At 39.5% G+C, this 22,734-nt stretch overlaps 2 protein-coding genes and 1 pseudogene across 3 annotated transcripts in view; 2 read left to right on the forward strand and 1 right to left on the reverse strand.

Annotated features, from left to right (window-relative positions):
• Window positions 1–22,734, reverse strand: part of ANKRD45 (ankyrin repeat domain 45) — a 51,104-nt gene that overhangs the window by 11,765 nt on the left and 16,605 nt on the right. For both annotated transcript variants that reach the window (XM_055582688.1, XM_055582687.1), the window contains exons 4-5: window positions 10,771–10,865; window positions 7,876–8,014 (exon numbers count right to left, since the gene is read on the reverse strand). In XM_055582688.1, coding sequence (XP_055438663.1) covers window positions 7,876–8,014; window positions 10,771–10,865 — 234 coding nt within the window. The remainder of the gene's footprint in view (window positions 1–7,875; window positions 8,015–10,770; window positions 10,866–22,734) is intronic.
• On the forward strand, window positions 317–771 carry LOC129653505 (putative 60S ribosomal protein L32'; annotated as a pseudogene).
• Window positions 17,636–19,408, forward strand: TEX50 (testis expressed 50). The gene is made up of 2 exons (XM_055582689.1): window positions 17,636–17,976; window positions 18,860–19,408. The coding sequence occupies exons 1-2, from the start codon at window positions 17,653–17,655 to the stop codon at window positions 19,073–19,075; spliced, it is 540 nt and encodes a 179-aa protein (XP_055438664.1). The 5' UTR covers window positions 17,636–17,652; the 3' UTR covers window positions 19,076–19,408.

Below are 22,734 nucleotides of genomic sequence, written 5' to 3' on the forward strand. Positions count from 1 at the left end.
TGTCCCAGGGATTGAACCCAGGTCTCCTGCATTGCAGACAGATGCTTTACTGTCTGAGCCACCTGGGAAGCCCATTTGCTTTAGACTGGTAGTCAAATAGGTTCAAATACATTCTAAAAAAAAGTATCATTTTCTTACTTTCCTCCCCCACATTTTATGATTTTGATGTTCTATTTTACATCTTCATTTATCCTTTTGCTGTTCATTGCAGTTATCACTTTCATAGAAAAAAATTTATTGCATTTTTAAAAATCTGTGTACTGCTCTCTTCCTCAGCTATGCATACAGAAGTGGCAGCCATCTCCTACTTGGCATCATGGCTGCCCCCAGGCCCCTTGTGAAGTTCAAGATCTTCAAAAAGAGGCCAAGAAGTTCATCCGACACCAGTCAGATCAATATGTCAAAATTAAGTGGAACTGGCAGAAACCCAGAAACACGGACAACAGGGTGTATGGGAGATTCAAGGGCCACATCTTGATGCCTAATACTGGTTACAGGAGCAACAAGAAACCAGGGCACATGTTGCCCAGGAGACTCTGGAAGCTCCTGGACACAACATCGAAGAGTTTGAAGTGCTGCTGATGTGAAACAAATCTTAACTATGCTGAGATTGCTCACATCTCCTCCAAGAACTGAAAAGACTGAAAAGCCATTGTGGAAAGAGCAGTCCAGCTGGTTATTAGAGTCAGCAATCCCAACATCAGGCTATGCAGCAAATAAAATGAAGAGACAGCTCATGTACACATTGTGTTTGTGTTAATAAAACCATGAAACTCATCAAAAAAAATCTGTTACTGACTCATTTAATTTATTTCCACCTGTGATTGGCTCTTTCCTATAGATTCTTGCTTCTTTTCTATTTAGAGACAATCTTTCAATATTTCCTTCAGAACAGGTTTGGTGTTGCTCTATTGTTTTACCTTTTACTTGTCTGAGAAACTCTTGATCTCTCCTTCTATTTTAAATGATAATCTTGGTGCGTAGAGTATCCTAGATTGCAAATTTTTCCTTTTAGGACTTTCAGTATATTTTGCTACTCCTTTCTGGCCTGCAACATTTCTGTAGAGAAATCAGCTAATAGCTTTATGGAGGTTCCCTTGTAAATAACTCAAGAGTTGGACATGACTTAGCGACTAAACCACCACTTTTCTCTTACTGCCTTTAGAACCCTCTCTTTATTTTTAACTTTTGCCATTTTAATTATGTTTTGGTCTGTTTGAATTCATCTTGTTTGGTACCCTCTGTGCTTCCTGTACCTGGATATCTGTTTCTTTCTTTAGATTTGGGAAGTTTTCAGCCATAACTTTTTAAAATACATTTTCATTCCCCTTTTTCTTCTGATTCTGGGACCCCTATTATGTGTAGGTTGGCACACTTTATCACTGACTTAATGGACAAGAATCTGAGCAAACTCTGGGAGATAGTAAAGGACAGGGAAGCCTGGCGTGCTGCAGTCTATAGGGTAACAAAGGGTCGGACATAACTTAGTGACTGAACAACAAAATAATATAAAGATCTTTTTATATTGCTTTCATTTTTTTTTTTAATTTTTCTTTCTGTCTGCTCTTCTGACTGGGTGAAAGTATTTAAGTCGCTCAGTCATGTGTGACTCTTTGTGACCCCATGGACTACACAGTTCATGGAATTCTCTAGGCCAGAATACTGGAGTAGGTAGCCTTTCCCTTCTCCAGGGAATCTTCCCAACTCATGAATCGAACCCAGGTCTCCTGCATTGCAGGTGGATTCTTAACCAGCAGAGCCACAAGGGAAGCCCAAGAATACTGGAGTGGGTAGCATATCCCTTCTCCAGCAGATGTTCCCAATCCAGGAATCAAACTGGGAAATTTCTGACTGGGAGATTTCCATTATTTTAACTTGCAGATCACTTATTCATTCTTCTACATTATCAATCTGCTACATATTGCCTTACATTCAGTTTTTATCTCAGCAAATGAATTTTCTAATTTTTCTTGGTTCCTTTTTATAGTTTCTAGTTCTTTTTTTACAGTAATCTGCATGACTGAGCAACTTCACTTTCACTTTTCACTTTCATGCATTGGAGAAGGAAATGGCAACCCACTCCAGTATTCTTGTCTGGAGAATCCCAGGGACGGGGGAACCTGGTGGGCGGCCGTCTCTGGGGTCGCACAGAGTCGGACACGACTGAAGCGACCTAGCAGCAGCAGCAGCAGCATTTCTAATGAAAGCCCTGTTTAATTCATTCAGCATTTTCATATTTCCTTTTTTAACTTGGTGTCTATTAAGCTGAAGAGGTCTGTTTCATTGTTCTTTCAGGGGAATTCTCTTGATCTTTCAATCAAAGATTAAAAGTGGGAGTGGTTCCTCTGATTCTTCATTTTACTTATATTTCTCTTACTCTATGAGTTTAGGATAAACAATTATCTACTGTGGTCTTGAAGGGCTATTTTTATGTAAAAGTGTCCCTGCGTAGCTTGTGTCTGTTTAATATTTTTGGTACAAGGGCTGTTTTTTTAGTATGGATGCCTGCAGCATTTTTCCTCAGTGTGTGCTGGCCATTATCCCGTTGACAGAAGGTATGACTGATGATGTGGTGACCATAGCCTGCACTGGATGCTGAATGGGGCCTCTTCTTTGCTCTGTGGTTGTCACAGCGCTGTTAGAGTCAGGGTCTGCTCCCTAGTTGTTAGAAAAGAAGCCCCCAGATCCATTTCTAAGCTTCACTGTGTGGTAGGCAGGATTGGAGTGCTCCCACTGCAAGAGGAGCAACTGAGCATTCTTCCACTGGAGCTGTTCACCAGGGAGCACACATTGTGGGGGCTGACAAAGTACACTATTGTGTACACTACCCTGGGCCCCACCTCCACTGTGGGAATACAGACAATCAGCCCTGTGTCCCTCACACACTATGTTCAAAAAGCCACTAATGCAGATCCACAGGCGCCAATCCACTGAAGTCAAGCACCAGGACCACAGCAGTTGCACAACTGGGAGATATGGAAGCAGCCCAGACCCCAGCCCCACCTTCATGTGCATGCACCCACAAAGCCCACAGCTGCTAAGGCCAGACCTATCCCAGCCACAGGAGCACCCACTATCCACTTGCATGTCCCAGAGGCACTGAGTTACAAAGCTAGCAACAGTGTTGTGGATCATATAGCCATTGGGGAGAGGGCTCTGCTTTCAACTCTGCCTCTGAGAGTGGGCATCCTTACATACCCCCAGAGTTCACACAGGCAGCTCTGAGAAAGAAGCACCTATGGCAGACCCCACCACCCCCTTCACTCCTGCATTAACAATGGGGTTTCAAAGGTGGCACAGGCCAGCCATGAGACTGTCAAAAGTGAGGCTGCTGTGACGGGCCCCGTCCTTCCTTTTGTGCACCTCTTAACAATGGCCTTTCACTTCTATGGCAGGCTGGGCTTCTTCCACATACACCTCTGGTTTTGGTCCATACAACACTCTAGCCCCTTCAGGTTGTCTTCGCAAGGCTAACCCCAGTTCTTTCCCCAAGTCTGTCCTCTGAAGCATGAGTTTCAGCACACAGCCTATGCACACACCAGCAGGTGCATATCTCTGGCTGGGGACTGCAGCAAGGTGGTACAGGCCCTCTGTGCTGGTTTCTCTCTGTTGTGCCTGCTACAAACTGACTGCTGTGTTCTCCTCCAAGCCTCTGAAGCTCCCTTTCTGTCCTGGGTGATCTCACCTCCAGTGTGACGACTTCCTATGGCATGGGAACCTTTCCTCTTTTGCAGCTCTCTCCCAGGGGCACAGATCCTGTCCTGCTTCCTTTCTTCTTTTTCTTTTATCCTACCCAGTTACATGGAGATCTTCCCTGCACTTCTAGGTATCTGAGATTTTCCATTCAATAGTGTTCAATAGTTATTCTGTGATAACTGTTCCACATGTAGATGTATTTCTTATGTATCTGTGGGAAAAGGTGAGCTCCATGTCCTTCTATACCACCATCTTGATTGAAGCCTCTGCAATTCTTTCCCAGAGGTGATAAGGGAAAGAGGGGCCAGACTAACAATAGTGATAGCTCAGGGAAAGGTGGGAATTGACTGTATAAGCATCTTGACCATCTCCTTCCTGGACTACACTGGTCTCACTCCCTCTGGTCTCTTCTCCCTCCAAACCATTTTGCAAGGAAAGCCAGATTATTTTCCACTACATAATCCCTCATTTTTCCTACTCCAAACAAAGCCCTTAATGGCAACCCATGGCCCTGAAAGTAAAGCCCAAACATCTAAGCTTCTAATTCAGTACTTTTAATGAAATGATCATAAGCTAACTTTCAACCTTATTTTCTACTCTTCCCCAATTCAGACTCAACTACAATCAGCCAGATGGATACTGACCACTTCCCTATTTTCATATTTCAATTTTTCATCATCATATTGTATTTTCATTTCATAATTCCCTATATACTCCACCCTGGCTACCTATCCTTCCAGGAAATTCCTTTCTTCATGCTTTCTCTTTATGTTTAGGCCTCCCCGAGTTACACAGCATTTAGCTTATCCTTTCAAGAATACTTGTTTACTCACAAACTGGGTAATGGACTCCTGAAAGACAAGAACAATGTAAAGGTATCTATTTCCCTTCAGGGACCTAAGAGAGTGCAGTGGGTATGCTCATTCAATGTTAGATACAGATGGCAAGGGACAGTCTGTCATACTACTGAGGATACATTCAATACCTTCACTTTTGAAAAACCACAGTTCCTTTTGATAAACATAAATATCTTAGGTATTGGGTATTCACATTCAAAAGAAAGAAGTTGGATTCCTACCTGACACCATAAACAAATAATAACTTAAAATGAATCACAGACATGTTTAGACATAAGGGTCAAAAAACTGTAAAAGTCTTACAAAAAAAAAAAAAAAAACCCATAAAAGTAAATCTTGGAGAACTTAGACAAGGCAATGTTTCTCTGATATGACACTGAAAGCACAATCAACAAAAGGAAAGATAGATAAATTAGATTTCATCAAACTTAAAGCCTTTTGTGCTTCAAAGAACACAATTAAGGAAATGAAACAATAATTCACATAATGGAAGAAAATATTTGCAAGTTATATATCTGATAAGAGCTTTATACCCAAGATATACAAAGAACTTTTACAATTCAAAAATAAGAAGAAAAATACAAACATGTGGAGACTAAACAACATGATGCTAAAAAAACCAATGAGCTAATGAGTCAGTCAAAGAGAAAAACAGAGAATACCTCAAAACAAATGAAAACGTAAACACAACTTTCCAAAATCTACAGGATGTAGAAAAGGAAGTTCTAAGAGGAAAGTTTACAGCAATAGAGGAATATGTCACAAAACAAAAGATATCTCAAATAAACAACCTAACTTACCTAACCTTCCTTTAATTTCATATAAAGGAATTAGAAAAAGAAAAACAAATAAGGCCCAAAATCAGCAGAAGGAAGGAAAAAAATCAGAGAAGAAATAAATACAATAGAGACCAAAAGACTGTATAAAAGATCAATGAAATCAGTACTTTTTTTAATAAATAAAATTGATAAACCTTTAGCCAGACAAATCAAGAAAAAAAGAGAGCCCAAATAAACAAAATAAGAAATGAAAGAGGAGAAATAACAACTGATATCACAGAGATATAAAAAAGTCATAAAAGAATACTATGAACAGTTACATGCCAACAAACTAAACAGCCTAGAAGAAATGGTCAAATTTCTAGAAACATAAATTTTCAAACACTAAATCAAAAAGAAACAATTTGAACAGATCAATCAGCAGTCATGCAATTGAATTTGTAATTTTCAAAACTTCTAGAAAGCAAAAGACAGGACTGAATGACTTCACAAAAATTTTACCCAACATACAAAGAAGAGTTAATTCCTATACTCCCAAATTCATTCTATGAGGCCATCATTATCCTGATACCAAAACCAGCCAAAAATAACTTCAAAAAAAAGAAAATTACAAGTCAATATCTCTGATAGACTGTATCTCAGAAAGTCTTGTCAAATACTACATACAATTACTTACATGTGGAATCTAAAACTTTTTTGCAAAAAACAATGAAAGTAATAAAACTAATAGACTCACAGATATACAGAAAAAACTAGTGGTTACCAGTAGGAGGGGAAAGACAAGAGGGGTAAAATAGGGGTAGAACAGTAAGAGATATAAACTACTACACATGAAATAAACAAGCAACAGGGATATACTGAACAACACAGGGAAGTATAGTCATTGCTGCTGCTGCTACTGCTGCTAAGTCGCTTCAGTCGTGTCCGACTCTGTGCGACCCCAGAGATGGCAGCCCACCAGGCTTCCCCGTCCCTGGGATTCTCCAGGCAAGAACACTGGAGTGGGTTGCCATTTCCTTCTCCAATGCATGAAAGTGAAAAGTGAAAGTGAAGTCGCTCAGTTGTGTCCAACTCTTAGCGACCCCATGGACTGCAGCCTACCAGGCTCCTCCATCCGTGGGATTTTCCAGGCAAAAGTACTGGAGTAGGGTGCCATTTGCTTCTTTGTTAATAGAACTTTAAATTCTATTAACATACTGAATTACTATGTTGTATACCTAAAACTAATATATTATAAATCAAGTATATAGTTCAATTTAAAAAACAAGGAGACAACTCAACTTAAAAATAGGCAAAAGATTCAAAAAACATTTCTCCAAAGAAAATATGCAAATGGCCAGTAAGCACATGAAAGAATGTTTAACATCATCAGTAACTAAGGAAATGCAAATGGGAACTACATTAAGATACTTCATACCCACTAGAAGAGCTAAAAAATATTTTTTAAGATAATAACAAATGTTGATAACAATGTGGAGAAAATTAGAATCCTTTTCTATATTGCTTTATAGAAATTTGGAAACAGTTTGGTAATTCCTCCAAAGGTCAGAAATAGAGATACCATGTGACCCAGCAATTCCCCCTCTAAATACAGACCCAGAGAGATGAAAACATGCAGCCACATAAAAATTTGTACACAAAAGTTCACAGCAGCATTATTTATAATAGTCAAATGAACAGAAACTCAAATGTCTATTAATGAATAGATAAATTTGAATCCACACAATAGACTATGATTTAACAATAAAAAGGAATACTGACATATATTACAACATGATGAAGCTTAAAAACATTATGCAAAGTGAAAGAAGACAGACACAAAAGGTGACAGACTGTATGATTCTATGAAATGTTCAGAACAGGGAATCCATAGAGATAAAAAGTAGATTAGTGGTTGCCAGGGACTTGTGGAACCAAGGAATGGGTAGTGACTACTAACGGGTATGGTGTTTCTTTGGGAGTAATAAAATGGAGAAATTATGCAGTAAAATTAGACAGTGGTGATGATTATATAACTGAAAATACACCGAAAACCACTGAAATGGACATTTTTAAATGGTAAATTTCATGGTATGAGAATTCTATCTCAATAAAGCTGATAGCGTTAAAATCTTAGGTACACGTGCCACCAAGATTCTGACAGTGTACCTTCTCCAATGACAGTACAGTATTCCCACAACAGGCTTTTGAAAGTATAGACTTCCATCACTGAAAAAAAAATTTTTTTTTCAAATTCTGCCTCTCTGTCTCCTTGAAAGACATACTTTCTGGTTGAAAATCGTTAGTCAAAACCATAGAAAATTGCATAAAATTAAATGATTAGTGATGGTAATAAGATTAGTACTAGACATTATAGAAATAACTCAGTCATTATTTTTAACTATTATTAATATTGGAACTGAATGAAACTGAGTTATGGATTAGAGCTTATAATAAGGTTAATGGCTACTTCATGAAGATTGTTGAAATCTGATTATCTCAGAAATAACAACACTGCATCTAATTTTTATGCAACTTTCAAATCATTTTTATTCAAAACTTACGTGGTGTAGCCATTTTTGTGAAGATAGGAGTCACAATGTCTTCCAATTGCTGTTTCTGCTCAAACAGCTCATTAATGGAAGCTTCCAAATGGGTTTCCAACCATTCATTTTTTACACGGCATGCACTGAGGAGGATATTCTAGAGACAGAAACAAGGAATTTACTTTCCACTTGTTTATTTAAAAAAATGACCCAGAGGGATGGTATGCGGAGGGAGGAGGGAGGAGGGTTTAGGATGGGGAACACATGTATACCTGTGGCGGATTCATTTTGATATTTGGCAAAACTAATACAATTATGTAAAGTTTAAAAATAAAATAAAATTAAAAAAAATAAAAAAATAAAAAATAAATAAATAAAAGTAATGAGCTGGAAAAAAAATAAAAATAAAAATAAAAAAACTAAAAAAAAAAAAAGAATGATTAGAAACACATCAAGAATATATGAAACTTTAAATAATAAATCCCGTTCATGAAAAAAAAAAAAATGAATCTCTATAGTATCTCTAAACCAGCACTCTGCAACAGAACTTTCTATGATGATGGAAATGATCACAGAAATATCTGCACAGTCTAATACAGTCACCATTAGATGCATATAAGCCAGGGAGCATTAGAAAAGTGGCTGGTGTGACTGAGGAGTTGAATTTTTAATTTTAATTAATTCTAATTTATAGTCACATGAGGCTAGGGGGTACTGTATCTGACAGTGCAGTACTAACACTAGTGAAATGTGTGTATAATGAAACTCATTAATCTAGAGTCATGATGCCTTGGGCCAGTCTACATCCTCTCCCTATTTCTTTATTTTCAGTGAGCTCTGCATGGCAAATAGATGGGGAAACAATAGAAACAGTGACAGACTTTATTTTCTTGGGCTCCAAAATCACTGCAGATTGTGACTACAGCCAAGAAATTAAAAGACACTTGCTCCTTGGAAGAAAAGCTATGACCAACCTAGACAGCATATTCAAAAGCACAGACATTACTTTGCCAACAAAGATCCATCTAGTCAAAGCTATGGGTTTTCCAGTAGTCATGTATGGATGTGAGTTGGACTATAAAGAAAGCTTGAGCGGGGAAGAATTGATGCTTTTGAACTGTGGTGTTGGAGAAGACTCTTGAGAGTCCCTTGGACTGCAAGGAGATCCAACCAGTCCATCCTAAACAAGATCAGTCCTGGGTGTTCATTGGAAGGACTGATGTCAAAGCTAAAGCTCCAATACTTTGGCCACTTGATGTGAAAAACTGACTCATTGGAAAAGACCCTGATGCTGGGAAAAATTGAATGCGGGAGGAAAAGGGGACAACAGAGGATGAGATGGTTGAATGGCATCACCAACTCAATGGACGTAGTTTGAGTAAACTCCGGGAGTTGGTGATAGACAGGGAAGCCTGGCATGCTGCATGCAGTCCTTGGGGTTGCAAAGGGTTGGACACTACTGAACAAAGAGTCGGACACGACTGAACTGAACTGAACTGTGATGTTTGCAAAATTTGGAAAAAGTAGGTGGATGGTGTGCACTTCATGCAACTCAACAGACAATGCAATATTTATTCCTTCTTGGGTGATTCACAGGAGGAGGAAGTGCAAGAAATGAGCAAAACCTCACTGAAAACCTCTCAATTTGCATTTCAAAACATCTCTTTGCACATGAGCAGCAAACTGCTGGTATCTGATTTAAGATGTTCATTATTCTATGATTTGTAATAATAAGGAGACATGAATAATTTATTACATGTCCTGTCCATATTATTAAATAAGCAACATTATATGCAGAAGTATAAAGAATGAAGTGGATTTGTAAAGATGTCCATAATATATTCTTTAAAGGAAAAGAGAAAATTAAAGAATAATTTGTATAGTATGATCCTATTTTTATAAAAGCAAAATCTCTTATATTAATAAAACTATATGTATGCATACATATATTTATATAAGTGAGGAAAAGTATACTGAGATTAGCACAAAATTGCTATTAGAATCACAGAGTAATAAGACTTGATAGGGTAAAAAGATAATTATTAAGTCTACTTTAGATGTTTTGTTTTATTCTAACCATTAGTATAGGTACATAATATTTTCTAGCTCAAATAATCAAATATTTAAAAACTGAAATTAAAAAGGCTTTCATTATAACTAGTTTGACAAAGCACTGTTTGTGCCAGAAAGATTGTTTTGCAAATCTTATAGATACAGTAGCTCTTCTAATAGAATTCTATCTATACTTTGTTTCATAAGAGATTTTGTAAAATGTTTTACAAACAGGTGAAATGTGTGTTTTATCATGTTCTCAGACTTGCTGCTGTCTTACACTTTTAGCAGTAGCTAATTTTTTTTCATCAGAATTAAAAGTCACAGAAAATACATACAATGTCCTGCCCAGAAATGCAAGAAATAATTTAAAACCCAAACATATTTCTAATACCTTTAGCATACCTTTTTTTTTAGTATACATCAAAAGAAATCAACTAGTTCACATGTAGTACTTAGTATATGACAAATGTGGCAAGCTGGCTTTACAATTAGCTATCTTTACACCTGTGTATTTTTCTATCATGTAAATTTTGATACATGAAAAAATAGGCAGTGTATATAAGTATATATGTAAACATATAGACCAAAATATATGATGTATATATAAGCTTTGAAGCAAACTAATGAAATGAGTATCAGTGGACCCCACTAATCAACAGAAGAACAAGAATGCTGCCAGTACTGTTAATGCTGCTTCTGTCAGCAGTTTAATAAGAAAGGGGAAAAAAAAGGAAGGAAGGGAAGGAGAACGGAGCAGTGAGGATCACCACCTACCTCTAGTGCTTAAGTGTAGCAGTTAAATACAAGGGGGAAAAATCTCAAAAGACTTCAGAACAAAATATAAGCACAATGTTATACCTTGTCTTCCTTATAAAGCTTCCCTGGTCCCTTTTCTGTATCTGTAACAGTTGCAGAGACCTTTGCAATATATTTTTTCAGTGCCAGCCTTGCTTCTGAAAGAACAGGACAGTAAAATGCTTAATAATAAGGCAAAGACCAAGAAAATTCACTCCACAGTTTATAATGTAATTTTATAAATCCAGAGCTTTATAAAGACTGTATAGGAGATTTGTTACAGTTTTCCTTGGGGAAATTCAAGAAAGATAACACTTAACTAACACAGTGATTTGGGGTACTTACTATATTAGTGTGTGTGTGTGTGTGTGTGTGTGTGCGCGCGCGCGCGCGCACGCGTGCATGCTCAGTCACTCTGTCATGTCTGACTCTTTGCAATCGCATAGACTATTGCCATCAGACTCCTCTGTCCATGGAATTTTCCAGGCAAGAATATTGGAATGGGTTGCCATATCCTATTCCAGTAGAACTTCAATTGTGCTAAAAATTTTAAAGCGCAAATAAATACAAAACGTGACACCAAAGAAACTACAGTCTATCAAAATATCTACTCTGGAAAGTGAAAGTGAAAGTCGCTCAGTCGTGTCTGACTCTGCGACCCCATGAACTATACAGTCCGTGGAATTCTCCAGGCCATAATACTGGAGTGGGTAGCCTTTCCGTTCTCCAGGAGATCTTCCCAACCCAGGGATCGAACCCAGGTCTCCCGCACTGCAGGTGGATTCTTTACCAGCTGAGCTAATCTGGAAAAAGGAACAAAAAGTATTTCCAATAGAAAAATTATTGGGACTTCCCTGGTGGTCCAGTGGCTAGGACCCCAAGCTCCTGATGCCGGGGGCCCAGGTTCCATCCCTGGTCAGAAAACCAGATCCCACATGCCACAATTAAGAGTTTGCACGTCTGCATGCTGCAGCGAAGACTCAGTGTAGCCAAATAAGTAAATGCCATTTGTTTTACCCTTCAAAATAAATTAAAAATAGCTTCCCTCTTAAAAAAGTGTTTAAAATAATTCCATTCTCTATAAACACCCATCACAAAATTTGCAAGACTTGTTTAAACAAAATCACAACACTGAAAGAAATATAGAGATGGACAGATTGAATATAATAAACAGTAGATTTGTTGTTGTTGTTTAATTGCTCAGTTGTGTCTGATTCTTTACAACCTCATGGACTGCAGCCCGCCATGCTCTTCTATCCATAGGAGTTCCCAGGCAAGAATGCCTGGGTTATCATTTCCTTCTCTGGGAGATCTTCCCAGATTAGGGATCGAACCTGCATATCCTGCATTGGCAAGAGGGGTCTTTACAGCTGAGCCACCTGGGGCTTATACATGGCTCCAGCCCATGTAGAGTCAGAGAGGACTTAGCAACTGAACAACAAAACAGAATTAGCAAAGTATTAATAATACTTCAAATTAATTTAACAATTGATCATGTCCTGTGACTGCTGTAACAAATTGCCACAAATCTGGTGGCTTAAAACAATGCAAGCTTATCCTGAGTAAATTCTAGAGGCCACAAGTCTGGAATCAGTTTAGCTAAGTGAAAATCAAGGTGTCGGTGGGGAAGATTCTTTCTATGGGTTCTGAAAGGAGAATCTATTCCTTGCTGTTTTCCACCTCTAGCTGCAGCCTATACTCCTGGCTGGTGGCTCCTTCTTCAATCAAAATACACCAGTCCAATATCTAGTTCCATCATCAAATCACCTCCTCTTCTGTGTCAAATCTCCTGCCTCTCACTTATAATAAAGACACTTGTGACTACATTTAAGTCCCAGCTGGATAATCCATGATGATCTCTCCATCTAAAGATCCTTAGTTTAAGGATCAACAAGATCCCATATGAGGTAACATGCCCAGGTTCCAGGGGTTAGAACCTAGATATCTTTGGTAGACATTTTTCAGCCTACCATAGCCTGCCCTCTGACCTCCCCAAACTCACATCTATCCCACATGCAAATACATTTACTCCATGCCAGCATCTAAGTTTCAATCCATTACAACATCAACTCATGTTCAAATGTTCATCTAAAATATCATTAGCTCAAAAGTCTCATCTCCTCATACAAACAAGGTATGTGTGAGACATTGGTATGATCCATCTATCCTGGGGTAAAATTCCTCTATATCTGCAGACCTGTGATACTAGAAAACAAGTTTTCTATCCCAAAATACACTGGTGGGACAGGCACAAAGCAACAGTTATAGATACTGCCATTCAAAACATGAGAAATTAGAAGGAAAAAAGGAGTCACCTCAGTCTCAAGCAATTCTGAAATCCCACAAGGCAAATTCTATGAGGTATCATAGCCTGGGAGTGATATCTCTTGGCCTGCAGCTCCAGCCTCAGTCATCCTTCCTTTTTCATGAAAGATGAAAAGTTTTTGCAGCTGAACCGTCTTGTCAATTACAGCTTCAAATCTACCATTCATGTTGCAAGCAGAATCAATTCTCTAAACTGGAATCTAAGGTTTAGGTTTTGGCTCCACTAGTTGGTGACCTGGAGCCAGTGGTGGTTCCAGAATTTCAGTACAGGAGGAAATTTAGTACAGGAATTAGTTTGAAGAGGAGACTAAGGGACTTGTCATAAAACTGTATTTGTATAATAAGCATGCTGATTTTACTGAGTGCATATATTTATTTTGGGTGGCCTGGTAGAGAAAGCAGCTTACTGCAAGCATCTTCTAATGCCACCAGACCTATCAGAGCATTCAGGCAGCAATATACCACAGACTGGGAAGTTCATAAGCAACAGAAACTTGTTTTTCATAGTTCTGGAGGCTGGCAAGTCCAAGATCAAGCTGCAACATGGTTGCAGTCTAGTGAGATCCCTCTTCCTTCACTGCCAGCACCTTCTCAAGGTGCCTTCACATGGTAGAAGGGGCCAGGGAACTCTGCGGGGACACATTTTTATAAGACCACTAATCCTATTTATGAGGGCCCCACCTTCATGTCCTAAGCATCTCTCAAAGGCCCCATGTCCTAACACCATCACATCAGGCATTAGAAATTCAACATATGCATTTGTGGGGGAACACAAACATTCAGACCATAATAGTATCTTAACCCCTCTAATCTCAGTTTCTCCATCCATAAAGTGGAAATATTATAATACCACCCACATACGGTTGTTCTAAGAATTAAAACATAGTATAATACATGCAAATTTCTTGACACAGTGCCTGGCACACAGAAGAGTACTCAGTAAGTTTATTATTAAGTCACTCCTCTCCTCCAGACTTTGTAAGTAACTCCCTACTGGCTACTGAATAAAATGCAGGGCCCTCCAAGACCTATCTAGCCACAAACAATCTTTCCAGCTTCATCCCTTCCTACATTCATCCAGAGACCCTATCAATCATTTACTTCCTGTTCCCTCTGCCTGCTGATATCAATAGGGCTCACTCCTTTAGTTCTTCAGGTCTGTCTTCAAACATCACCTTATCGGAGAGGCCTCTCCTGATGGCCCCCTGTAAGTGTAAGCACACACTCACTCATTCACTTGCTGGCAACTTCATAACCTCCTTACCACTCTATTTTTCTTCATAGCACTTCACAGATAAATAGATTTAGATCATTTTATTTTATGTATCTCCCTACTAGAAAGTAAACTCCATAAACATAGTTTTATGCCTAGGTGTGTAAGTATCCTCAGCCCCTAGAACAGTATTTAGCACATAGGAGGTGCTCAATAAATATTTATAAATGGAATGTTGCTGCTGCTGCTAAGTCACTTCAGTCGTGTCCAACTCTGTGCAACCCCATAGACGGCAGCCCAACAGGCTCCCCCGTCCCTGGGATTCTCCAGGCAAGAACACTGGAGTGGGTTGCCATTTCCTTCTCCAATGCATGAAAATGAAAAATGAAAGGGAAGTCGCTCAGTCGTGTCCGACCCTCAGCAACCCCATGGACTGCAGCCTTCCAGTCTCCTCTGTCCATGGGATTTTCCAGGCAAGAGTACTGGAGTGGGGTGCGGTTGCCTCCTCTGAAATGGAATGTTACTCGGCCATAAAAAGGAATGCATTTGAGTCAATTCTAATGAGGTGGATGAACCTAGAGTCTATTATACAGAGTGAAGTAAGTCAGAAAGAAAAAGATAAATATTATATACTAATGCATATATATGGAATCTAGGAAAACTGTACTAATGAATTTATTTGCAAGGCAGCAATGGAGAAGCAGACATAGAGAACAGACTTATGGACATGTGGTAGAGGGGAGGAGAGGGTGAGATGAAAAACTGACTCATTAGAGGGTCAGCAAAAAACTGACTCTTTAGAAAAGACCCTGATGCTGGGAAAGATTGAAGGCAGGAAGAGAAAGAGAAGACAGAGAATGAGATGGTTGGATGGCATCCCTGACTTGATGGACATGAGTTTAAGCAAGCTCTGGGAGTTGGTGATGGACAGGGAAGTCTGGTGTGCTGCAGTCCATGGGGTCACAAAGAGTGGGACATGACTGAGTCCCACTGAGTGACTGAACTGAACTAAACTGAATGGTTTACACAGAATTTCTTTGCTTATCATGTTTCCTCAACCTAGATGGCCCTCTCTGCCATCCACCAAAATTCTACTCATTCTTCAAAGCTTACTCAAAACGCACTCCTGTGAAACTCCTAATTCCCCCTGGTAGAACTGAGTGCTCTATCATCCATTACATGATTATAATTTGATTTAGCCCTGAGTATAATCTGGAAACAGTGTCAGACTTCATTTTTTTGGGCTCCAAAATCACTGCAGGTGGTGACTGCCGCCATGAAATTAAAAGACGCTTACTCAAAGTTATGACCAACCTAGACAGCATATTCAAAAGCAGAGACATTACTTTGCCAACAAAGGTCCGTCTAGTCAAGGCTATGGCTTTTCCTGTGGTCATGTATGGATGTGAGAGTTGGACTGTGAAGAAGGCTGAGCGCCGAAGAATTGATACTTTTGAACCGTGGTATTGGAGAAGACTCTTGAGAGTCCCTTGGACTGCAAGGAGATCCAACCAGTCCATTGTGAAGGAGATCAGCCCTGGGATTTCTTTGGAAGGAATGATGCTAAAGCTGAAACTCCAGTACTTTGGCCACCTCATGAGAAGAGTTGACTCATTGGAAAAGACTCTGATGCTGGGAGGGATTGGGGGCAGGAGGAGAAGGGGACGACAGAGGATGAGATGGCTGGATGTCCATCACTGACTCGATGGACATGAGTCTGAGTGAACTCCGGGAGTTGGTGATGGACAGGGAGGCCTGGCGTGCTGAGATTCATGGGGTCACAAAGAGTCGGAGATGACTGAGAGACTGAACTGAACTGAACTGAACTGATAATCTGTGCGAAGAGTTGACTCATTGGAAAAGACCCTGATGCTAGGAAGGATTGGGGGCAGGAGGAGAAGGGGGACGACAGAGGATGAGATGGTTGGATGGCATTACTGACTCAATGGACATGAATTTGAGTAAACTCCGGAAGTTGGTTATGGACAGGGAGGCCTGGTATGCTGCAATTCATGGGGTCACAAAGACTGACTGAACTGAACTGATAATCTGTCCTGTAATTTTTTTATTTTTCTGTTTTCTGCTTCTACTGCTAGACTTTAAGTTCTTTAAAAGCAGTCCGTCTCACCTTATCATACACCACACTAATCCACCATCTCTTTTTCATACAATCATGCCAAATTCCCCACCCCTCACCCACTACCTGGTAGTTACAACACTGTCACCAAAAAGATATGTCAAAAGGGGGAGTCACTCAGTATTTCCTTGACTAAATGAAGAGAAGGACATTCCTGAATATAATAAAAAACAGAAGCAGAAGCTAGGTTGTATGATATTACCATGATAATGATATTACCATGATATATGACTGTAGCTACTTGGTGCAGTGGTGAAGAATCTGCCTGCCAATGAGTGGGGAAGGAGACTCTAGAGCCACAGGTTTGATCCCTGGATTGGGAAGCTCCCCTGGAGTAGGAAATGGCAATCCACTCCATTATTCTTGCCTGGAAAATTCTATGGACAGAGGAGTCTGGCAGGCTACAGTCCATAGCATCCCAAAGAGTCGGACACAACTGAGTGCACACACATACACACAAGCTTTTAAGTAGATGCTAAAGTACCATACTTCAAAAGGGTTGGAAAGGATACAGGTAAATGGTTTCCATGAAATTCTGTTAATATAATGATGATTTAAATTTATTGGCTATCAAAATATTAGCAAGTCTTCATTTTTTTCGTATACTAACGCATATATATGGAATTTAGAAAGATGGTAACAATAACCCTGTGTACGAGACAGCAAAAGAGACACTGATGTATAGAACAGTCTTATGGACTCTGTGAGAGAGGGAGAGGGTGGGAAGATTTGGGAGAATGGCATTGAAACATGTAAAATATCATGTATGAAACGAGTTGCCAGTCCAGGTTCGATGCACGATACTGGATGCTTGGGGCTGGTGCACTGGGACGACCCCGAGGGATGGAATGGGGAGGGAGGAGGGAGGAGGGTTCAGGATGGGGAACACATGTATACCTGTGGCGGATTCATTTTGATATTTGGCAAAACTAATCCAGTTATGTAAAGTTTAAAAAAAAAAAAAGAAAGAAAACTGAAGAGGCTCAAACCATTCTGGCAAAAAAAAAAAAAAAAAAAAAAAGGCAAGAAAAAAGTATCCCTAAGAAACCCAAAGTGATTGGTTAACCAACATCTTTTAGTCCCAGTGTGGTTCTTTATGACATCACTGAATTTATCCCTGAGTCACCATGGCTGATGATGTTACAATGATCATCAGTGTATATTTTGCTGCCTAGTTATCCTGAGTGCCTTGACTGAAGTACCAGGGCATTTCTGCTCTGTCTCTAAAAAAATTTTTGGCTGTAATTTTTTTTCCATTTGAGAAAGAAAGATGTCTACTCAAGGACTATCCCTGATTTTTACTCTGTTGTTTATCTGCTTTTTCAGGGAGAGCTTCTGCATTTGTGATGGTACTACCTGGACAAAGGTTGGATGGGAGATTTTTCCAGAAGAAATGCATTATTTGAAAGTTAAGACAGCTCCATCTCACTGTCTACCTTACCCTCTGGACAAACTATGCTGCAATTTTGCTAATATGGATATATTTCACGGTTGTTTAAATCTTATTTATATTTTAATACAAGCTCTCTTTTTAATCCTCTCTGTTTTATCTGCACATTACCTGTGGATGAAGTGGAAGAAACACAAAAAAAAGGTGATGCTAATAGTAATAATTATAGAATATCAAAGCGTTTAAAAGATAAGATGATCATCTTCTCTGGAGAGAGAACTGTGTCTTCTTCTTCATAACTTTCCCCACTCCCACCATTCACCCCAGCATCTATCATACTTTCTTGCACATTATCAGGTGTTCAACAAAGGTGTACTGAACTAGAAGGTCTTTAAAATAACCTATTATTTTAGATAGTTTAAAGTTGCAAAACACATTAAGAAAGTAATGAGCTACAATGAGTAGAATGTATAGGAAATGCAGTTATCTGTCTGGGCTTTTAGGTAAATCACTGTATCTTTCTCTGATCAATAAAATGAAGGATGTAGAACAAGAGATCTTGTTAGATCCCTTCCTGGTCTATCTAAGAAAACTAAGTATACTAAAGTTGGTGTGTATATTTTTTAATGTACTGTAAACTAATTTCTAATTTTAGGATAACTTTCTGGAAAATAACACTCAAACTGATTCTCCACTTTGCCAGTGTTACTATATTTTGAGGCAACAACTATATATTTATAAAATGTCTATGATTTTATCACATTACATCTTAAGGCGATTTAGTAAAGGAAAATAATGTACTACTAACATTCAAATAATTTCTCCCCGCAGAATACTCTAATAATCATAGAAAGTACTTATTAAATGTTTGCTGAATGGTGATCCTGATCACTACAACCTTACACAAGGGCATATAAAAACGAGCATTTTTTCTGCATTTTTACCTCTCTTCTATAACAATTTTTTCTTTGTATAAATAAGTAAAGTGTGATATTTGGAGCTTAAGCATATATATCCAGAAAACAAATTTAATTTGAACTACAGTAATGAAAAAATTCTGTAATATCATTTGTTTTTCTTCTTTTAGCTAAAGAAACAAGTCTCCTTGGATACACCTGGTAACGATCTAGAAACCCAGTCTGTCTATGACATTGATCAAATACTCTGCAGACTGGTGGCCACAACATCAATGATGACCAAGTACCTAAATCAGATGTCCCATCACCCTCAGGCTAAGAAAGCCAAGCACCAAAAACTAAAAAGAAAGAAGACTGAAGGAGGAGAAGGAGGCAGAGTATATTAGACACATCCATATGCAAATATAACTCAATCCACTGTGGAGACTACACAAGAAATCTATTGAGGAAAATCATGGAAGGACAAAAGTGATTCTTTGAGATGCTTTGTAATTTTTTGGCTAAACTCTTTACTGAAACTTTCCAACGAAGTCTGTACTGAAAAGTTATTTCTATTCAGCTAAAATAGCATCCATGCTTACTAAAGAGTACTAGGGGAAAGACCATATACAACCACCGTTTCATGTTTAAGTGTTCTGTTTTTTTTAATGTGTTAGATTGCTAATCATTAAGCACACTGTAGAACAGAATCTTGATTTAGTGTTCAATAAATCTCTGATTTAAGCAATTTTTGTGATTTCTCTTACTTTCCTGAGCAAATTTTATGGCCACATGGAGATGTTTAATTTCCCATCTCAAATTGTTAAAATAGTATGTAAATAATAAGGAACAGATTAATTTCTAAGTATAAATGTTCCCCTTTTCAGTATAATAAATGAAGAATTAAGTATCAATACTTTTTTTTAATTTCAAACTTCTATTGATAAGACACATCAGTTTTTAAAATATTTCACTTTTGTTGATAAGTCACCTCATTTCTTAAAGTATGGTTTCTATATTTTTCAAAAAAAAAAAAAACTGAGAGACTGAGACCGACAGATTTTCTTAACAACATATAAAAGAATCCCAGAAAAACATGACAGATATATAATATACCTCCCATCAATAAAAGGAAAAAAAACTTAAATCCTTTGTAAGTAACAGATAATGCAATAGTCTTAACAAATAACAGAAAGGAATAAGTTCTGCCTTGCGTTATTGTGGATTATTAAAAGTTTACTTATAGTTCCACTTTTCAGAATCTGCTCCTTACTTTCACTCTTAACGCAACGTTACTCCCACATTTCCATGAATATTTGTTCCATACCTTCAGAGTTCTGATCAACTAATTCTACATATATGTGTGTGTGTACATATATATATGTATTTCTTTTAATATAGGACCCTTGAACAATTAAAAAGTCTATAAACCTTGAAAACCCAAAGAAATTGATCTCTAATAGTCAAATTTTCAGTAGCATGGAGGAGTCTCTGGGGTAGGGAGTCCTCAACCCTGTAAACCTCTCCAGGTGACTCCTACTCTGATCATTAGAGCAAGAAATGGAAGTGGTTTATATTCTTGTTAAGTCTTAATTAAACAAATGTTTAACTTTATGTTGAGTAGTGAGCATTTTTGACACTCCACAGCTACATTACCATGAATCCTTACAATTTCATCACTGATCTGGAAACAGAACACTAGTTTATAACATTATAGTCTTTTATCTTCATTACTAGGAAATGGTAGGTCTAATTCTTCCAAGACTGTAAGTTCAGTTCAGTTCAGTTGCTCAGTCGTGTCTGACTCTTTGCGACCCCATGAACCGCAGCATGCCAGGCCTTCCTGTCCATCACCAACTCCTGGAGTCCACCCAAACCCATGTCCATTGTGTCAGTGATGCCATCCAACCATCTTATCCTCTGTCGTCCCCTTCTCCTCCTGCCCTCAATCCTTCCCAGCATCAGGTAAGGACCCAAACTAAACAGATGGACATTAGTGAGAAGGAAACTGAAATTGGGTGGGAAGGGCACACAGTGGTCCTCAGGGCACAGTGTGCTGTGTGAGGCAGACTGCAGCCTCCTCCTCGGGGCCCTCCAGGCCCTCCAGGCCCTCCAACCTCAAGCTGGTGAGCTGGGGGGTCCAGGTACAGGCTGAGGGCTGCGTCCTGCAGAGCTCCAGAGCCCTCCCCACAGCGCCCACTGGCCAGGCTCAGGCCTTGAAGCAGCTGCTGACCCATCCCTATTTCTCCAACCTAAGGGTGGTGGTCTCCACAGGTCGTAGTCCATGGGACCTGGCCCCCATTTGGGCAGACTGAGGGCCAGTTGGTCCTAGGCACCTAGCTCCCACAGTGATGACAGCTGGGTGGGATCTGGGGACCTGGCCCTGAGGGTGCCACCCGCTGAGATCTGACTCCTCAGCTGGACCTGAGCACTGGCAGGAGGACCCAGACTGGGTGCTGGATGAACACTCCTGGGTAGGGTTACTGGCCCATGCAGTGACCACTCCTCTTAGCCAGGGCCTGGATCTTAGAGGGCAAAAGTTGAGGATCGGGACTTTGGCCTTTCTTGTAGAATAGAGAATAACATTTGCTTTGGTAGAGTTTTACCTAGCTGTGACCTGACCTCAAGAATAAAGGATCTGACACCAAGAAGTCTGCAACAACTAACCACGCCCCCTCCTTCGCCTTTCCTATAAAAGGGCTTTGCTGAGAGCTTTCAGGTAGCTCCCGGGTTTTTTAAGGCATGAGCCACCCATCTACTTATATGGACTTCCATTAAACCTTTCTCTGCTCCAGACTCACGTTTTGGTATTGTTTGGTCTCACTGCATGTTGGGCCCGTGGACTTCCGCTCAGTGACAAAAACCAATGAAATCTACGCTCATAAGCCCCAACTTTCAGAAAAGTTACAGCAAAGTTTGTTCCTGGATTGTATTTTTTTAAGTACCATGGGTCATTCTTCAAAACTGGATTTTAAATTATATAATGTGAATTTTGGTAGATTGCCAGTCCAGGTTTGATGCATGAGACAGAGTGCTCAGGGCCAGAGCACTAGGATGACCCTGAGGGATGGGATGGGGAGGGAAGTGGGAGGGGGGTTCAGGATGGGGAACATATGTACACCCATGGCTGATTCATGTCAATGTATGGCAAAAACCACTACAATATTGTAAAGTAATTAGCCTCCAAATAAATTAATTTTTAAAATAAATAAATAAAAATTATATAATGTGAATTTAGGCTTCCCAGGTCACCCCACTCCAGTACTCTTGCCTGGAAAATCCCATGGACGGAGGAGCCTGGTGGGCTGCAGTTCATGGGGTCGCTAAGAATCGGACACGACTGAGCGACTTCACTTCCACTTTTCGCTTTCTTGCACTGGAGAAGGAAATGGCAGCCCACTCCGGTGTTCTTGCCTGGAGAATCCCAGGGACGGGGAAGCCTGGTGGGCTGCCATCTATGGGGTCGCACAGAGTCGGACACGACTGAAGTGACTTAGCAGCAGTAGGTGGTGCTAGTAATAAAGAACCCACCTGCCAATTCAGAAGACATAAGAGACATGGGTTCAATCCCTGGGTCAGGAAGATCCCCTGGAGGAGGTCATGGCAACCCACTCCAGTATTCTTGCCTGGAGAATCGCAATGACAGAGGAGCCTGGCAGTTACAGTCCACAGGGTGGCAAAGAGTTGGAGACAAGTGAAGCAACTTAGCATGCATGAATGTGAATTTCACCTAGAACTATTCATGAGGAGATCAATTAAATTTTTTGCTATTTTCTTTTTGCTTATGCATCTGATCATAAAACTGAAGGTAACTGACAGAAATATGGCCCCTCAAAAATATTTAGTGCAAGTGGACAATTATATACCAAATAATCTACAAAGTATAACTCATCTTTTTCTTCCCAAATATGTTATCTTCCCTCAATTTCCTTACTTCTATTAATCCTCCCAGTTCCCTTTTTATTTTACTGATAAACAACTCCTTAAGGCTGCCATATGATTCTTCCTAAATATCACTTTAATCCTCTTCCTCTTCTACATAAAATCTTCCAATGGCTCCCAGTGG

This window comes from Bubalus kerabau, chromosome 5, assembly GCF_029407905.1.
Source record: "Bubalus kerabau isolate K-KA32 ecotype Philippines breed swamp buffalo chromosome 5, PCC_UOA_SB_1v2, whole genome shotgun sequence".
NCBI lineage: Eukaryota > Metazoa > Chordata > Mammalia > Artiodactyla > Bovidae > Bubalus > Bubalus kerabau.

What these genes read in the sequence shown, in the direction of transcription:
- TEX50 (XM_055582689.1), top strand. Translation starts at nt 17,653, where the DNA reads ATGTCTACTCAAGGACTATCCCTGATTTTTACTCTGTTGTTTATCTGC. An exon ending in GGAAGAAACACAAAAAAAAG is followed by an intron (nt 17,977 to 18,859) that starts GTGATGCTAATA and finishes TTCTTCTTTTAG; the next exon opens with CTAAAGAAACAAGTCTCCTT.